Here is a 19207-nt window from a genome sequence, read left to right as displayed (position 1 = left end):
AGGACACTTTCTACATAGCTTATTTTACAGTAAACTTAACATGGTATCTGCAGGCAGACTTTCCCTCCATATCTGTACTGCAGACATCTTCTTTTTGCTATTACTTGTTTGTCTTATGCAAGGATACAGAATTCACGTTTTATTGCACTCAGTACTCTACAAACACAAATGATCATTCCTGCTTTCAGGCTCAACAGGGTAGAAACAATCAGATACTAATTTTAAAGCAACCCAAACATAATGTGCCAAAATTACTCAGTGTATTATGTTATGTTTGTTTGCCAAAATATCCTTTTATTTAAATTTTACTGAAATGTGACCCGCTCTGTTCTTCTGAGTACATTTTCTGATATTTTTTTCTTTCTTTCTCGTTCTTCCTTCCTTCCCTGGTCACTTAACAGTTTCACATTTGGGGGAAAAAGATGAAGAAAAATAGAATTGTTTCAGTTATTACACTGAACACTTATTTAAAGTGTTCAGTTGTGAAGTATTTCTAAGTCCATGTGGTCAGGGCAAGAATGGTCAAAAGAATTAGTTCCCTTCAGGAGTAAGTGATGATGATGGCCAGACTATAACCCTGAAATCAGGGTTTCTGATGCTCTCTCTAAGCCTGATCCAAAATTAACTTAAAAATTGTAATGTAGGAGCTTGGTTTGGGCCTTCCTCACCATCTTTTGTTGCAGTATGTCTATGAATAGAGTCAAGACTTTATTTCCTGCAAAATGTCACTGACCTATTCAATATCTTCCCTTATGGTTTAGCCAGCTCTGTATTTGTAGCTAGTATTGTAGCCTTATGGAATAAACCTGAGCTTGCTCTGGGTAATTTGCAGAAGCTGTTTGTGGTTGGTTCAGCTTTGTTGTTTCTCTCTTCGCTACATACATAGAAAAAAAAGAGCTGCGTTCCAGTTTCAATCTGGAGGATCGCCTGAGTGGGTATAGAGGCAATACATGGATTGCTTTTCATGTGAAGAGTAAGTGACTATTTTAGACCCCTGAGTGAGGCTCTAAAATGCTGAAGTCACTAGCCGTATCCTTAAGTAAGGAAGGCAGAGGAGGCGGCAGGTACCCAAGGAGGGTGAGGGACTGCTGGCTGATGGGATGAAGATGCTGTCACCAGGAGAGCTAACAGCTCTCAAGGAAGTGGAAAGGTTACAGCATTGGACGGCGAAGGGCTGATTCTGGCAGTGTAAAAGGGTATTTAGGTGGGTGTGGATGTATCTGCAGACAGAACTAAAGTGAATCATGTGGTAGTACAAGCTCCTTCACAGTGGCTGGACAAAATTTAAACACTGATTAATAGCTGTAACATCCTAACATGTTACAGGGCCTTCACCAAAACCTGAGGTTTAAGTAAAGGAAAGTAAATGCAATTAATGCCACTCACTATTCTTATTATTTTTGAATAACATTTCAGTCTATTTTAGAGAAGTGAACTTGGGCGTTTTAACTCTGGAATTGGGGTAGAAATAATTGAAATTCTTCTCTAGGCCAGGCAACTTCACTTTCAATACCTCTATGAAAAGCGTGGTTGACACATAATATTGCCATCCTCAAATATTCTACCTTTATAAGCCAGATCCCCTAAAGAACATAGGAATAAGTTAAGAAAATTAATCTATTTTTTTCTATACTGCTTGTTTATATTTACCTTCTTTCTTTTGAATCTTTACTGCAAATGGATTCATATTTGCAAACTTTTCTCTAAGACTAGGGTTTAAGGGGGCTGAGTATTTGCTTTATTTAAAAAATAAGTTCTTCTTCAGAGTATTGTGTGTTCAATTCCATAATCTGCTGTCTACTCTGATCGGGGAAGCCTTTGATATTTTCAATATGAAACCAGCTTCTTAATGTAGACAGGTTTTTTTTCTTATTCATATTGCAGTAGTCCCCCAAAATGTGATAGGCATTGGACAGCCAGAAAAAGGAAGAATTCCTGAATTGAAAATCTTATGGTTTGGCTCATTTTCTTTTCTTAGTAGCACAACAGTGATGGCATTTCTTATTAGCTGGAATGTCCGTTCATCCCTTAACAGATGGGTCTATATTTCCTTAGACTTTAGAGGAACTTTGCTGATTTACATCACCTCATAAACAGGCCCATTGTTTTGCAAGTCTCATAGCTGGGCTCACATGATGCTATCTTTTGGGAGGCTACTGTTGTTTCTCTGCTTTTCGTATCAATAACTCTTAGAGCATTACTAAGGAACTCAGCTCCACTCAGGCTCTATAAAGAAGTCGGGAAATGGTGGTTGTCCACACAAGCTGCGCACGTGTTAGTTATCCTGAGTAGTTCAACTCGTTGCTAACAGTGCCAGGGTTTTTTATCCCTACTACTGCTGACACTCAGTACTGTCATATGAATTGTTCAGATTTAGATAAATTCAACTTGGTTCATAAACTTGGACCAAAAAATAGCATTGATATTTTAAAGATATTTTTTAGAGCATAACTTTTGGTAGCATGCTGAATTTTACCTGTATAAAAGAATTGAAATAAATGCACCAGGAAACTTGAAAGGCCTATGAAAGGCTCAGCAAATGTTTTACCTCAAATAAGTAATTAGCTGAATTTAGAGCAGTCTCACTTCTCAAAATTATTCAGTAGTACTATTTGAAAACTAAATTTGGCGATGATTAGTTGCATGCGTAACAAGACTGGATAAGTCTGTTTTCAGGCAGGAAGGAAATGTAGAGTAATATGTCGCCTTTTAATGCGCAATCTCCCGTCCGTCTGAGACAGCACGGAGGCTCCTCCTGCCTCCGGGCCAATGAGCACTGACACCAATATGAGGATGCTACAAATGGCGTTTATTGGACGTATGCATTCGCTTATATACCTACAAGCATACTGCTATCTCTGCGTCATATCCTTCCTCTTTCCGTGCCATCGCGAGATCTTCCGATCGCCGTTCCCTACATCTCCCCCTCCCCATGCTTTGGCTATGCTATTTGCTTTAAATTGCCGTGTCGCGGGTTAAGCGTTCATAATGTGGGTGTGGGCGGGACCACCCCTTTTCTAGCAGTTGTCTTACCAAGCATCTAAACACTAGTTTACATGCTAATATGCCTAGCACGAGCATCAGCAGCAGGTGCAACCCTTCTATTAGTAACTGCCTGGCCCATGGTCCTAGCCCAAGCCAATTACCAAACCAACTATCTAGCGGGTTAGTCATTACGGTAATTTTTTGCGTGTGCTCCTTTAGCCATTCTAACTCACTGTGTATTGACTGGCTGTGCTCCGTCAGATTAAAGCAGCACATGCCTTCCACATCTTTACACCCATGACCCTGGGCTAACAGCAGAAAGTCTATGGCTGCTCTATTCTGCAGGACAGCATGTCGTAAGCTATCCATATCTTGTGCCATTTCATACAGTACTTTGGTTGTTACGTTGCTCTGCTTCACCGCCCAACAAGCTAGCTTTCCCAAGGATGCCAAGGCGTGTGCTGTACCAATCTGCGGGATGATTGATGCTCCGATTCGAGACGCCGCTCCCCAGATCTCAACCTTATCATCACACTCGGGACCCAAGCTCGTCAGACTGTGGCGCCTTCGACTCGTTTGATTTGCCATGGTTATCACAGCCGTTAGATTGGGCGCAAAGATAGTTAAGCTACCTAAGTAACAAGGCCCCCCTACAGCACGTCTTGGGATCCCGGGCCACGCCCGGTCCCCACATATCAGGAATATTCCATCAGGGAGGTCCCTAGCCGTCTCATTTACCCAATGGGTCAGCCCTCCTCCTTTTGTTTCCGTCCCCAAAGAGCCGTTACAGTATGATTTTGCGGTATAATCAAACCCCGGTGTGCTTGAGGACACCTTGGTCCACCCGGTCCAGTTAAGGTTTCTATAGACATTTATCCCTTGTTGATTATTCCCAAAGTGCACGCATGCCGCACCGGTGTAGTTAATTGGTGCTACCGAACCCAGAAGGTCAAGCTCTTGCGGGTCCCAGGGCAATGATGCATTCAGCGTGTTCAAGCAGTTACTAATATTGCTTGTGTTTGTGCAATGCTCTCTCAGCTTTGGTAGGTCTACGGTCAAATTCAATGGGACCCCTATTAAGCATGTCTTAAAAGGCTGCCCCGCACCCACCAGCGTCAGGCAAAATTGCTTATTTCCTGTCCGGTTTGCCCAGGTGAGCCATAGATTGTTACTACCCCATTTCGCTAACGTTGGTTCGCCTTTCACCCCTTGGAGTCCCAGTCCCAGCATTGCTACGAGGAGAGCTACTTGGGTTGCTCCCCCTGCCATCTTCTCGGGTTTTCTGGTTACGCATTCTTCTTGTGGTTTCACGCGCCTTTTCTCATCTGTTGTTCTTCTCCTGTCTGCTGTCTTTGCTGCTAGGAGGGATCATCGGCCATTCAGGGTGGTCCTCCCCTGCAATAAAGCTCAGACATTCATTAATTCATCCGACTCTCTGCTTCCTGTCTTGTCCTTGCCCTGAGGTCTGGGCGCACCCACTTTGCAGGGACCCATCTTACCACTTCTCCCTGCCTGACCGCTGCATACCCTCATCCTTGGGTTACCAGCTGCCACCCCTCTTCCCATTCCCCTTTTTCCGGGATTCGGACCTTTACGTCTGGTCCCTCGTGCACCGCTCGGGCCGCCCAATGCTTTTCCGCTGGCGTCTTGTTCTCCTCCCCCCTGGTGAACTGGTTCAGACCGAATAAGGCCCACATAATTATTTCTGATTGTTTGTGCGCGGGGATCCTTTGTGTATATCCTTCCCCCTCCCCAAGAATCTCGATCCTTTGCTTTAAAGTGCGGTTTGCTCGCTCGACGATGGCCTGACCTGTGCTATTATAGGCAATACCGTGCACTAGCTTAATTCCCCACCGTACGGCCCATTCTTTCGTGCTTTGCGCTGTGAAACACGTGCCGTTGTCTGTTTTAATAGTTTCTGGGGCACCCAGCCAGGCCATTGCCGTGTGCCAATGCAACTGTGCCGCCCGCGCTGTGACTCGTTTATGTTGGGTCGCCACAATGATACCGCTGTGTGTGTCCACTGTGACAGCTAGCCAGGGCCGTGGTCGAAGTCGCTGGCACATTGTGAAGTCCGTTTGCCATATTTGGTTTCCTTTCAGCCCCCTGGGGTTGATGCCGGCTCCCCACAGGGGTTTTTTTTGGCAATACGGGCAAGCCGCAACCACTTCACGAGCTGTGGTGAGGGGGATGTTGCAGCTTTTTGCCAGTGCTTTTGCACCAACATGGAGAAGGTCGTGCACCTGCCTTGCTTCTGCGACTGTCCACACACCTTTGGCCGCTTGATCGGGTTTATTGTTGCCCTCTTGGTACACTCCTTGGATTGCCTCATGACTCCGAACATGAATAACGGAGGCAGTGGCCCGCCGCTGTTGTAGGGCTTCTTCTAGCATTAGCGCAATGGGCGACCCGGCCCATCCGGGATACGACATGTTGTGTAACAATTTAAAGACGAACATGGAGTCTGTCACTACATTCAAATGCTCTTCTGGCCACATTTGCAATGCCTGCGCCACAGCTCGGGCCTCTAGATGCTGTACGCTACTGTCCGGCTCGCTGATCTTCACTCGGTGCCATTGGGCCTTTTGATCTTGCCACACAACAACCGCTGCCCTGGTCACCGATGACGCGTCGGTGAACACTGTGCGCCCTGGTGCAGGTCGCTGTAGCACTCGGACTTTCAGATGGGGCCGAAGGACGGAGAGGTGTGTATACATCTCCAGCACAGGCGATAATCTGATTGTTCCCGGGAATCCTTCTAAAGCTATTGCTATGCTATCTTGTTTCTGGACCACGCTGTCCCATTGACTCCTTTTTACCGGTAGGTAAATGGACTCAGGCTCCTTCGCGAAGTGCCGAACGGCGGCGGTTCGTCCCTTCTGTATCATCTGTGCCAATGCTGTTACGATTGTAACGTATGCCATACTTATTTGGTTCGACACTATCCACCATACGACTTCCGGACGCTCCGGCGCCCCTTGTCCTAGAACACCTATGGCTCCTGTTCTTGTAACTGCCACGTACAGACTGATTGGTCTGGCCGGGTCGTATCTCGTTACTCCGCCCCTTACCATGAGATCTTCTATTTTTCGGAGGGCTTCTAACGCGTTCGGCGTCATCTGCCTCGGTTCCCATGGTTTGCGGCCCTTGAGCAACTCGAACAGTGGCTCCATCCACTCCTTGGGAATACCTATCAGCCCTCGCAGCCATTGGAGAGCTCCAACCAATTGCTGTACATCATGCAACGTCCGTATCTCTCTATTGAGCTTTATTGGCTGTGGGACCACAGCTCTGGGGAGGATGGTGGTTCCCAGATAGTCGACAGATTCTCCCCTTTGCGTCTTCGCTTTCTGGACGTACAACCCCGCTTCATTTAGGCAGTTAATTACTGCCTGTTCTGCCTGATCGGTTTCTTGCTGGGTCTCTGCGGCTATTAGGAGGTCGTCCATGTAATGGATGATAAGCGCGCGCGGGAGCTGCGCCCTTACCGGCTGCAATACCTTAGCCACTGCCGCCTGACAAATCGTAGGTGAATTCTTCATGCCCTGCGGGAGGACTGTCCATTGATATCGCGCTGCTGGCTCCTGCAGATTCTCTGAGGGCAGTGTGAAGGCAAATCGAGCTTTGTCCTGAGGGGCTAATGGTATAGAGAAAAAGCAATCTTGGATATCCATCACCACCACTGGCCAATTCTTTGGTATTGCTGATGGTAGTGGCAACCCCGGCTGGAGGGCACCCATCGCTTCCATCTGCTGATTTACCGCTCGTAGGTCGTGCAGTAATCGAAATTTAGACTTGTCCTTTTTGTGTATCACAAATATAGGAGTGTTCCAGGGACTGTGGCTTTCCTCCAGGTGTCCCTGCTCTAGTTCTCTACTTACTATTTGTCGGGCAGCCGCCAATTTGTCCTCTGTCAATGGCCACTGCTCTACCCACACAGGCTCATTGGAGCACCATGTCAGCGGGACAGCGAAATGAGCCCCAAGGAGGTAGGCAGTGGCCCTTACCCTAAATTTGTCAGGTGAAAGCCGCTTTGTGATAAGGCATCTCGCCCTAACAATGGTTCCCCTATGGCAGTTATGTACGGCCGCACACGGATGATCTGAGCAGGCCTATCCGGGTCCTCCAATACAATTGTGATATCGGTTTCAGAAATCATAGCCTCCGCCCTGCCTCCCACTCCATCTAACGAGCTTGCAACTTTTGCTGGCCAACTCGATGGCCACAACCACGAGGGCACACATGTAACATCTGCCCCCGTATCTAGCATCATTATTAAGGGGATGCTAGGAGGACCCGCCCCTGGTGGGCCTATCAGATGCGCTCTCACTCGGGGTCTCTTCTCACACCCTAAAACCAGGGCCACGCGGGGTTTCCCTTCGGAGTTTGGTCGCTGGAGCTGTCCATCAGCGGTGTGTTGTTGTTGACGGGGGCTACTTGAGGCCGGCTCACCGGGGAGGGGTGGCCCCTTACTTGCCCTCCCCGCTTCTCGTTTCCCGGCCGCCGACAATCTCGTGCTCTGTGTCCTGGTTTTCCACAGGCCCAGCATGTGAGGCTCCCCATACCCCCTGTTGGGCGCGCGTAACTTCCCTTATTCGTGCACTGTGCTCTCAAATGGCCCATTTGCCCGCAGCCAAAGCATGGGCCTCCTTTTGGACCTCCTCTAGCTCTAACCTCCGGCATTGCCATAACTGCTGCAGCAATCTGTAGGGCTGTGGTCTTGTCCCGGTGTTCTAATACGTACTTGATCGTCTGCCCTAGACTTGCTCCCTTAGGCGCTGTTCTTAGGATTTCTTTTGTCAACTCGTTGCCCTGCTGTTTGATACATTCCAACATTACCGCTCCTTTTGCAGCGTCTGGTAAAGATGCGAGTTCTACTGCTGCCTGTAGTCTGTCACAAAACTTGTCAAACGGCTCTCCCACTCCCTGCTTCACAGTCGTTCATGGGTCTGCCTGTTGCACCAGTGGCCCAATGTCATCAAAGGCCTTTCGAGATGCTTCTGTTGCCGCCAGTATCTCCCGAGGTCTCAGGCCCGCTGCCTGCTGCTGGGGCGTAACCATGGCCGCATCATTTCCTCTTAACCGTGTTAGGGTGGATTGGCCCAGTGGGTTCTGCGGGTCTGCCTGCGCGGCCATCAACGCTTGCTGCAGACGCGAGGTCCACGCCTCTTTCCACATAAGGACCATCGTGGGCGATAAGACCAGTCGCGCGAGGGTGCGACAATCCCACGGCACTAGGCCTCCCGCGTGCGCCGCGTCCAGCAACGTCTGTGTCACTGGGTGTCGCAGGCCCTGTTCTTGCACTGCTTTCAATAGCTGTTGTACCGTCTTTGGGTCGAGGGGCACCCATTCCACTGCCCCCCCCCCCGGGGGCAACTAGTACTGGGAAGGCCCCTATTGGCGCACGAAACTTGAGGCCACTCAGGGCACATTCCGTCGCTATCAGTTTCCAGTCCGTTAGGGGAATTTCTTTTCCCCCTCCCGCTTGGGCGGAACCTGCTGCCTCTAATAGCCCTCTTTGTTTAGCTACTTCCTCTTCCAGAGCTGTAAGCAGCATAAACATCTGCTCCATATCTCTTGTGACTTTCTTCCCCTTTTTTTCTTCCGCATCTGACTGCAGCGGGGAACTCCGCCCTAGTTGCTGCATCTTCGTCGTTATTCCTTCTAAGGAGTCAGAGTCTGTGCCTGAGTCTTCAGTCCCCTCCTTCCGCAATGCTGGTCGACGCCCACTCCTCTCTCGGCCAGCGCCATCTTTCCCCGGGCGTGGCACCCTCGGTCTTTCCCCTGCTTCCTCTCTTCTTTCGTCTTCCCACTGCACCCGAATCATGGCCCCCGGCAGCCAGTCTCGGGGATCATCCACTCTAAGCGGTCTTTTCTTTTCTTCTGCCTCCTCCACTTTCACCTTGCCTTCTTTTCCACTACCTGCCACTGGCTTTCTCATATCTCGGTCCCCATAAAGGTCCCCTGATTCTCCCCTTTCCATCGCCCTCATCTCTTTCCACGGGTACCGTGGGGGTGGTGGCGGAGAAGGGGGTATTACTGGGTATGCCTCTGGTGTTTCCCCCTCTCCCAGCTCTGGTTCCTGATAAACCGCCTCCTCCGTTTCCACATTCTCTGTTCTCACTTCATCCCCTACTATCGTCTCTCCCTCTATCACCTCCGTTCGCTCCTCTGCGTTCGCTGCTGTCTGTGTCGCCATTTCCGCGGACATGTGCAGCGCCACGCGAGCAGCCTGCCAAGTCTCACGCTCCTCCCTAGTCCTTTGTAAAATGGTCATTACGTCTCCCCATGTCTTGAGCTCTGCAGCCTTCTTCGTGGCCATGGCTGTCTGAGCGAGCGCTCGAGTGCATTTCTCCCAGTTAGAAGGGGAAAGAATGTCCCCTGGTCTAACTATCGCTCCTTCTTTCAGGAGCCGCCCGACGCAGTTCGCAACTGCATCCGCTCTCATAGAGAGCCCCCATTCCCGGGCACCCACACGTACAACCTTGACTACCGCGTCCATGATCCGGATCCTCTCGACCGCCTGCGGTCCACCGTCTCAGCTATCACGTCGGGGTCACCACTTGTCGCCTTTTAATGCGCAATCTCCCGTCCGTCTGAGACGGCACGGAGGCTCCTCCTGCCTCCGGGCCAATGAGCACTGACACCAATATGAGGATGCTACAAATGGCGTTTATTGGACGTATGCATTCGCTTATATACCTACAAGCATACTGCTATCTCTGCGTCATATCCTTCCTCTTTCCGTGCCATCGCGAGATCTTCCGATCGCCGTTCCCTACAGTAATACTAATGGATACTTTGCCTGTGCTAAGCTGAAAATGACTGTAGGCAAGTTGAGAAGAAATCAGATTTTTCCAGTCATTTAAGTATTATGTAACAATGGAATTCAATGTTTATTTATCTCTTCTCCTTTCTGGAATATGCACATAAATATTATGCAAGATGTAAGATCATATCTATAGTAAATTGAAATGCTTTCCTCTAGCCATAGGCAGGCCTATTCAGCATGCAAAATGCGTCCCCAACACTTGATTTTCCTTTTTTTGTCCTTCAAGTCAATCATAAAAATAGTAAACAGAACTTGCACTATTTTTTAATAAAGAAACTTGATTAGTAATTCTATTCGCTCAATTTTAATGTTTTGTTTGTTTAGGCTAAACAGTAGTTATTAAATTTAAACTTTTGCTTCTATAACAGAGATTTCATGTAACCATACTCCTTTAAAAATAGAGTACTTGAAAATAAGTTCTTGGATAACACATATAAAATCAGAGGCTTTAGGTCTGCTGTGATAGAAGCAAAAGAGCTCTAGAGTGAACATCTGCCATATGATCCATATGCATGTATATTCCACATGCATGTAAAATTAGTTTGGTGGCAAGAAAGACTGAATTTAAGGAAAAGGAAGAAGAGATGAGATTGAAAACTACTGGTTGCTCATAATGAAGGGACAAGTTTTGGAGAAAGTAACAAGTAGGAGATGTACTGTTTCAGTGTCCACATAGGAAAACAAAAAACAGACACGAAAACTGAACTGACGTCATGTGCTTTGAATTGCCAATTGCAAGAAAATGCTGAAAAAGGTGAGCGTAGTCTCCTTGGTGTCTTAATTTGATCGTTTAGAAGAAGTTTTTGGTGATTACTCTGCATCATTTTGTAAACATCTCAGGACTGTGAAAAGTCACCATTTTTAAATTAAAAACTAAGATAGTTTGTCTTCTAAAAAAGCCATTTATTTCTGTGTCCTTTTCTTGGTGTCATGAGAAATAGTTTTGGTAATTTGGGTGGAGAGCAGTTTGTTATACAGGAAACACAGTGGTATTAGTGATGACTAATTATGCACAGATATTACATGGCTAAACAATTTATATACACCTTTCTTTTAGCATTTGAATCACAGTCTGTAAAGACTTCATACTGCACTGGTACATGCATCTCACTTTCACTACAGTCACAGGATCACAGAATGGTTGAGGTTGGCAGGGACCTCTGGAGATCGCCTGGTCCAACCCCCCTGCTCAAGTAGGGTCACCTAGAGCACATTGCTCAGGACTGTGTCCAGGCGGCTTTTGAATATCTGCTAGGGTGGAGACTCCACAACCTCTCTGGGCAGCCTGTTCCAGTCTTCAGCTACCCTCAAGTCCCTCCTGACTGCCGGCAGTATGCAAATTAACATCTTCTATTAAAAGTAATATCGTTTCCTCATTTCTCCAGGAATATAGCTTTAATTTGAAATTCTTCAACATGTACAGAAAAAGTTTGGCAAACCAAGAAAATGAATCGATGTCTCAGAGACATATAAAAAACCTAGTAAGCAAAACGCTGATTACTGCATAAATGAAAATGCTGCACATGCTTTTATTTCCTATATACTTCCTTTCTGTCCATTTCTGGCTTCCAAAAACTCAGTAAAGAACAATTGAGAAATAAACCTTGACCCCATGGTATGAGTAGACAAAACTATGCAGTCTGAACTTCACAAAATTATTCTCAAAAATATGCCCTGCACTGTTCTTGGTGCTTATTACTAATCCAAAGACACTTTTATTTTTACTTCAGGATCTTGCTTTTGAAAATGGAGCAGAGCAGGTCACTATGGAGATAATCGCAAAACTCCTTTTTTTTTTCCTACTGCTCTGCACACATTACATCTCGAAGCTGCAGCTAAATGCAACTGGTCAAGTTCTTCTTGCTTCTGCAATTTAAAGCAAAACTTACAGTGAGACTAATATTTCACTTAATGAGTCCCAATGAAATGATCAAATGATCAAATGAAAGTGCTTCTGCTAAGGCGTAGGATAGTTCATAGCCCTGCAAGAAAGCATTTGTTCTACCTTTTTCCTTGCACCATTTTCAAAGAGTTCTCTTAAAAACTTTTTATGACCTTGATGCAAAACTGATTTAACTAAATTAATATCTAAAGTTGACTTCGGAAAAGGTGCTGCATGTACCCAGATTGTATGTAGAGCATGAGTCCGTGCTCGCTGTGTGCTCTTTGTGTGCCGGACCTCCTCCTGCTTGCAGGATCTTGCAGATTGCCGAGACCCGAGTTGCTCCCCTGAGCCAGTGAAATTACACCTGTATAAATTACTGTGAGGGAGCTCAGTCAGGCACACCATTTACAGAGCAAAACAAATCTCTGGGTAGCCTTACCAAAATCAAACCAGTGCTGCTGAGTTATGAGAGGGCAAACAACAAGACTGATTGAAAGGCTAAAGCAATTTTACTGTAGTAGGTTAAAACAAGACAAAGAAGAAGAGTGAAAAGAGGAGAGAAACACAGGCAGGATTGCTTTGTTGTTTTCCAATGTCAAAATGAGCTCCTCTGTGCCCAAAATTCTCAGGGATATCTTATGGAAAATAAAACTATCTCCTTTTATCCAACAGATTTTTATCCAAAATGCTGTAATTCATATCATCTTTTAATTGGATGCCTTTGGGATTTTGAATGTAATTAAACCACAAAAATCTCAAAATAAAGGGAGAGGGTCAAAATTCAAGATAAACAGTTATGAAATAGATACATTTTTGTTATTAAGTGTCAATTAATGGTATTTAGAAACTGCTCATTTTATTTAAGAAAATAGATTTGTAATGCAAAAACTAATATGAAAGTGAAGAACAAATGTAAGATTTCTCACTAGCAGATGTGGTAAGCTGAATCCTGGGAACTTATTTAAATATTAAATAGTGTTTCATTAGAGATTTTTTTTATAAATGAACATATTTTTGTCTAATTGGATGCATTTGCACATAGAACATTACTACTGTTGGTCTGAAATTAAACTTTTGAAACAGCCACTAGCTAGTGGGTCTCAGAGTTCTTCTAATGAGTTATTCTGAGGATTCCCCTGCTTTTGGTACAAGTTTCCATTTCTTTTGAAGATCTGTTTCTTTATAAATAACTTTGAACTAGCTTGAAATTGTGGTTGTGACGAATTAATGCAGTGAAGTTTGCATTACGAAATATGTTCCAAATTAGATAACACCCCTCGAGTTTATAGAGAAAAATAGCCCCATCAACTTAAATACATTATATGTCAAAAATCAACTGTTGCTATAGAAGTTGCATAGGAGAAATTCTACCATGAGCTCCTCTTTCTCTTAGATTATGCTACAATAACCATTTTCTTAATTAAAAATTATGGGATAGTGAGAATGGACACCAATATTCCATGGAATAAGGAAAGAAAAATGAAACATCTCTTTATTAGCTGTTTCAGTGAATGATTTCAAATGTCCATTTTTTTTTAGATAAAAGTTACGTGATGTAAGCCTCTTGTGACAGACTTAAAGGCTCTTTTGTAATCACCTTATGTAGTGTTGATCCAGTAGGATTCTTAAGGTCATTTACCACTGAAGGGTTGCCAACGAGAAGAGATTCCGAGTGTTTGAATCCAGGCACAATTTGACCGACTGTCAGTAAAACCTCTTTCTTGGCCTTTTTAAACCAATTGAAAAATGAGATGCTAATCTCAAGCAAGGCCTCATATTGGTTAAAAGGCTTCGGAAAGCAAGTGAACAAAAAAACCCCCATTCTTTCAGATCTTCAGCAATAAGAATCTGAAGAGAAAGCTGGGAAGATGACTGGGAGTGCAAATTTTTTAGCCAATTATCTTTATTTCAGCTGAGCAGTAGCAAGACATGATTTTCAGTAAACATGATTGTTTTGAAGTCTGTACTTTTTTAAAGCTTTTTTTCTCACACTTTAAGTTTGATTTTTTCCAGATAAGTAATAAACAAATGGCCTGATAAATTAGATTCATTTTTCAATGCTTTTTTTTTTTTTTTTTTTTTGACATGGGGAATATAACTATATTTCCAACAGGATTCCTGAGCCAAGAGAACTTGTCCTTATCAGTGTCAAAAGCAGAGGTAAAGACAAAGCAGTGGAATAATCGCAGATTTTTATAATTATCTCTTTAATAGGTCTAAAGAATTTATTCAGCATAATGATGGCCCAATGATGTACTTGAATGCCATGGTCTGGGAGTGACAGATTAGTTGCCCAAATTAAGGGAAAGGTGCAGAAGGAGCCATGTCAGCACTCATCTGGCATTGCAAGCAGTCACCTTGCCTTTTGGGTCGCTGGCAATAAGAGGCAGATGAGAAAGCAGGTGCAGCATGTTGGAGGCCACTGTGCAAACTCTCATGGCAACTACAATATCACGTGGTCTGCCCCCCAAAACCCAAACTTTTTTGCAAGCTGTTAACATTGTGGAGACATACTAGGGCAGTTCCTGGCAAGAAGAGCAGGATTCGCCACATGTTGGCTTTATTGGACAATGATATACTCGGAGTGGAAGGAAGAAGTAGGTTGGACACGGAAGGTGTAAATATCTGATATTCGCTAGAATATAAATAGAAGTACCCTCCAAAATAACATGTAGTTATCTCATGAAATAGTCCCTTCAAGTTGTTAGGTCTGGGAGCTGTACCACATTAAAGGTAACAACTATTGATCTATTTATTTATTTATTTATTTTACTTTGGCGTCCTGGATACAGATTCAGTGCCTCAGTGCATGACTTCTTTAAGGTCCAGACAAAAGATATACAGATTAATAGTATTATCATCCTCAAAATGCATAACAGTTGCACAAGATAGGGTTTGTTACTAAATGTCCATTAGTCCTGTGACCTCTGACCCACAGTCAGAGATCGTATATGTTGCAAAAACAACATCTTGTTTAAAAGCCTCAGACAAAGTCTTGTTGTATTTCTCTGACTGGTTTCTGTGTTTAAAAAAAAAAGCTTCATGTTCATCCTCATATCACAAAAGCTCTGACAGAAAATTGGTGGTTTTACAGAACATTTTATCTTCATTGCTACAACTCTTCAAAAATCTAGAGTGGAAATCTTTGACTTGCTGCAATCACTTAGAAACTTAATTTTTACTTCCCTTGCTTACCTGAAGGAATTCATGATATATCTGTAAATTGACCTTTGTAGTTTCCCACCAAGAAATGGATTGCATTCATTAATGGGATTGCTATCCTCAGAGACTCTAAATTGTTGTTTTAAATATATTTTAGGAGCTGACTGAGAAAATAAATCTCCTCCTACTCTTCTCTTACCAAAGGTGGTCTTAAGAGGAATAAAAGGATGGCACGAAATGACCTTACTGATATTAGTTGACAGTATAGGATTTAGACTAGAGAAAGAAATCTGTTCCTGAGCACGAACTGTGTAATGCATAAAATTCAGTGCAATATTAATTAACCACATATCAAGACTTGGAATCAAGCCACTCAGCTTTATATTCTTCTAGGAGGGTGTAAATGAATGAGAAGTTCCTCTAGGTTGTACTTAAAGATTCATTCAAAATAATTTTGCTCAAATGTGATAATGATATCTTCAAAGGAAGAAGGTTTCCTCCCTCTCAAAATTACAAATAAAAATACATATATACATATTATATATTACTGCATTTTATATTAACCAAGTGGCCTAGATTCTATGTTTTTATATCTGATATACAATATCACTTTTTCTACATACCTTTTTGTATATTAAGATTATTATATGTTATCAAGATAAAGGAGCTGCATTACTATAAATATAAGCTTGCTGTTTTAAAGTAGCAAGGTCTTGCTATATTTTTTTTCCTTTTTGAAGCCCCACTTGCATTTATTACCCAGGTGAATAGATCTCCTTTAAACATTTTCAACAAATAGTCAGCATTGTCACTAATGTGAGTATTTGGATTTATACCAGAATGTAGGCCTTCAGTGAAGGTTGTCTGGGTGAAAATAATCTGTGGAAATTCTGGAAGATATCCTACCCTCTTGGACCAGTTTTGGGGCTTGTGCAAGTTTGATCAAAATGCTTTTGTTTGCATTCCCTGAACCTTAAAAATCTTCCCTTCCTGGAGGTGTTCTCACTCTGCATATCAAATTCCCCAGACTAAATCAGTCCCTGAAAAATACTTCAGAATCTTCACTTTTCAGGACAGTTTTGGTAAGTTCTAAATTCATTGCCTTATTTCCCCCTTCCCTAACACCACCACCTTTTTTATTTTTTTGAGCTCAAATGCCTTAGTTATGATAATTATGAAAAATTTTTTTAAATGAATATCCCTTATACAATCTAGACTGCATCTTTTAAACTAGTTAACTGTTTAGACTCTTAGTTTTGAAACACCTTACTTGAGACGTATCTGTCATTTTTGATATTGAAAAATATAATTGAAAAACTATCTAAAAACCAGGCCTGTTTATACAAATTCAGCTTACACACTAAAGAACTAGTACATTCAAACATAGAAGCTACGTTTGACAATTCTAACCTGTCAATTTTGAAAGCATTCTCTCCTACCTGGTACATTCATGCCCTGCAGAAATGGTGCTGTTTACCTGCTAGGTCAGAAATGATCATGGATGAGAACAAAAAAGAAGACTGTCACATAGCGTGGTATAAAGCTATCCTTGCCAGACACTACGAATGCAGTATGCAAATTTTACTGTGTGCCAACTGAAGAAAAGTCGTTAATGTTGTAACGTTTTCCAGCTAAGTAATCAGACCATGACAGAAGTGAAGTGAACATGCTGATGCCTGAATGTGGAAATTAGGATCTGTGGCCTCTAGGCAACTGGAAAGCTTCCAGAGTGTGTGCCTGGTGTTCTGCTTTTTGTTGAATAGACTTGAACATCTAGCATTTAGCTGCATCACATCACCAGCTGTCTGTCTCTCTCTCTTTCTCTCACTACCTTTTTCTCTCTCATTCTTTTTCCTTAGGAGCATTTAAGGCATTCACAGTTTATATATGAAAATTGCATAGCATGCTTGTAATTAGGAATGGAAGGACTAAAGATTATTGTAGGGATGTGATTTTAAGGAACATACAAATAATTGGGTAACCTAGTACAAGAGAGTGATGGTAAGATGTTTAATTCCATCATACAGCTGCACTTAATTTCTTTTTCCCACAGTGGCAGGGGGTGGGGGGAGGAAGGGGAAGGAGTTATTCAGAATAGCTGGGAGCAAAAGCAAAGAGTTATAGGAGAAGAATCTTAAAATAGATATTATGAGAGAGATTCATGTTGCCTGGCTTTAAGTCAGACAGGTGCCGTACTGCCTTTGTGATCAAAGGGAATAGAGAGAAGGAGAGAGATCTTCCTCCAGAGGAAATGGGCACCTCAGTCAGGCTTCTGCTCTGACCTGTTTTCTCCTGTTTTCTCCTTCTTCTGACTGCCCAGAGAGCCTCCTGAGAGGGACTCGCTGCCTGATTTGGGTGCCTAAACTGGTGTCTGAAGCTACACGTAGCAAATACTCCTTCACTGGGAAGCCAACAAGAAAAAGTGTAAGAACAATGAAAGGTTAGGCCCATCCTCTAAACATATGTCCTGGGGTTGAGAACATACACTGGGTACACGTTATCATTTTTTGGTCTATATAGCATTCTTTCTATTAAGATTAATTTTACCCTTACTCCCACAATAGAAGGTGAAGATAAACGCCTCGAGCATAATATATTAAGTTAATACGATCATTATCTTTTTCCTAGTAACTGTCCACTGATGAATAGCTTTTAGCAGCAAAACTAATTGCTGTCCTTTCCTCATTCTGTTTCATTGCTACCTAGGCAAAGATAGCGCTGTTGGAGTCATTGCCAAGGGTCGCTGTGAACAGGACTATAACTTTATGAAGAGGAGTTGTATCCTAAAGACGCTTAATTGTGTGAATATTTGGTAATGAAATTAGCTTGTAGAGTGCTATATCTTTGTTCCCTGAGGACACTGTCTTAATGCAAAGAGACAGGGCAATCAACAGTTTATACAAAACAAAGGTTGTTTTTTGCTGGTCATTCATGCAATATGGCACCAGGGGAAAGAGAACTGGAGAACTGAAGGATCAGATTTATTTGTATTATGTGGGTTCACCCACAAAGGAGCAGATTTTGAATCATGCAAGTTCCCACAGAAAGCCACATGAGCTTTGCCATTAATCAGAGTTAGTATAGAGGTTCCTTTTAAGAATTTTTAGACATCCGCCTGGATTTCAAAGACAACATGTTAGAATCAGAAAAAAAAAGAGTGACAGTGAGTGAGAATAAGAATTTCTTTTCTTGCCTTTGCACAAAATATTTCAAAACTTCTGGTTTCTGTGTTAAAAAAATTATTGACTGTTTTGTCTGTCATACCATATAATCATGAAGTCACAAATGAAAAACAATGGAAAAAAAAACAGGTTAAATAGAAAGATACCCAATAGTTCATCATTGATTATGTCTCTAGCAATTTATCTGAGTCAACTCCAAAGTGATCAGGAGTGAAACAGGCATTGCTGATATTATTCCGAGGTAGTCACCAGTGTGTGCGTAAGGATGAGGCAGGGGCACCGCCTGGACTCCCAGCAGGGACGGATACACAAACACAAGGCATACAATGGTTGATATGGAGCATTTATTACCTCTGCGTCTGAACGGGGGTTCTCCGGCATTTTCACAATCAAGGCAATAATGGAGCAGGGGATCCCTGGCACCGCTAAGCGTCGGTCCAGGGTGAGGAACACCATGGGGGCGGGGCACTAGATGAAGTTCTAATGTCCTATACACATGTGCAGTAAGTATGTTGAGCTCATTGTTATTCCCGATTCAAAGCCCAGGTGCAGTGCCACCCTGGCACAGGCTCAACTACGTGACTATGGGTCAATATGCCCTGTTGATGCTCCTTTTCCCACGGGACGGTCCGGCTAGCTTCCATCGTCTATCTCCTCGACATTCTTCCACACTTTCCCATACAGTGTGTGATTGCATGACAGGTAAAACATAGAGCAGAACTACATACTTTAACATTTTGGTGTTGTTAAGAGCAATCAGAGGAAGAGCTCCTCAAAACAAGAACTCTCCCAAGTGTTATTAGGAGTACATCCAATCTATGGAATAGTTTTTATCATTCCTTGTGTAAAGCATTACATATTCCCTGTTAAAGCACTGCAAAAATAGTATTTTTCTGAAGCTTTTCTGTTCCAGCTATTTGAATTTTTTTCTTCTGCTTTCTTTCGGGCTTTCTGTGCAGGGCACACTTTCTCCAAAAGAAAAGGATACATAGATTTTTTAGTGTAAGACAAAGGAAACAGATTGATTTATTCCTATAATACTTAAGGCCAAGCTTTCAAAAAAATGGCATTTTCATTGGACTGGAATTAGTCTAACTTTTTTTTCTCATTAGTACATGAAATAATAAGCTTATTTGCACTGAGGTTATAGAGTAATTATGG

The 19207-nt window shown here is 43.3% G+C and overlaps 1 protein-coding gene across 1 annotated transcript; it reads right to left on the bottom strand.

Annotated features, from left to right (window-relative positions):
- Positions 1-2788: 2788 nt before the first annotated feature.
- Positions 2789-9487, bottom strand: LOC135327375 (uncharacterized). Its single transcript, XM_064505492.1, is given in 4 exon segments — positions 2789-3819; positions 7354-8337; positions 8339-8632; positions 8804-9487. Coding segments are annotated over 4 exon segments (2826 nt in total). The 3' UTR covers positions 2789-2955.
- Positions 9488-19207: the final 9720 nt, after the last annotated feature.

This window comes from Dromaius novaehollandiae, chromosome 2, assembly GCF_036370855.1.
Source record: "Dromaius novaehollandiae isolate bDroNov1 chromosome 2, bDroNov1.hap1, whole genome shotgun sequence".
Classification (NCBI taxonomy): Eukaryota; Metazoa; Chordata; class Aves; order Casuariiformes; family Dromaiidae; genus Dromaius; species Dromaius novaehollandiae.
Note: the sequence above shows the minus strand (reverse complement) of the source record. Positions and strands in the feature narration are given on the sequence as shown.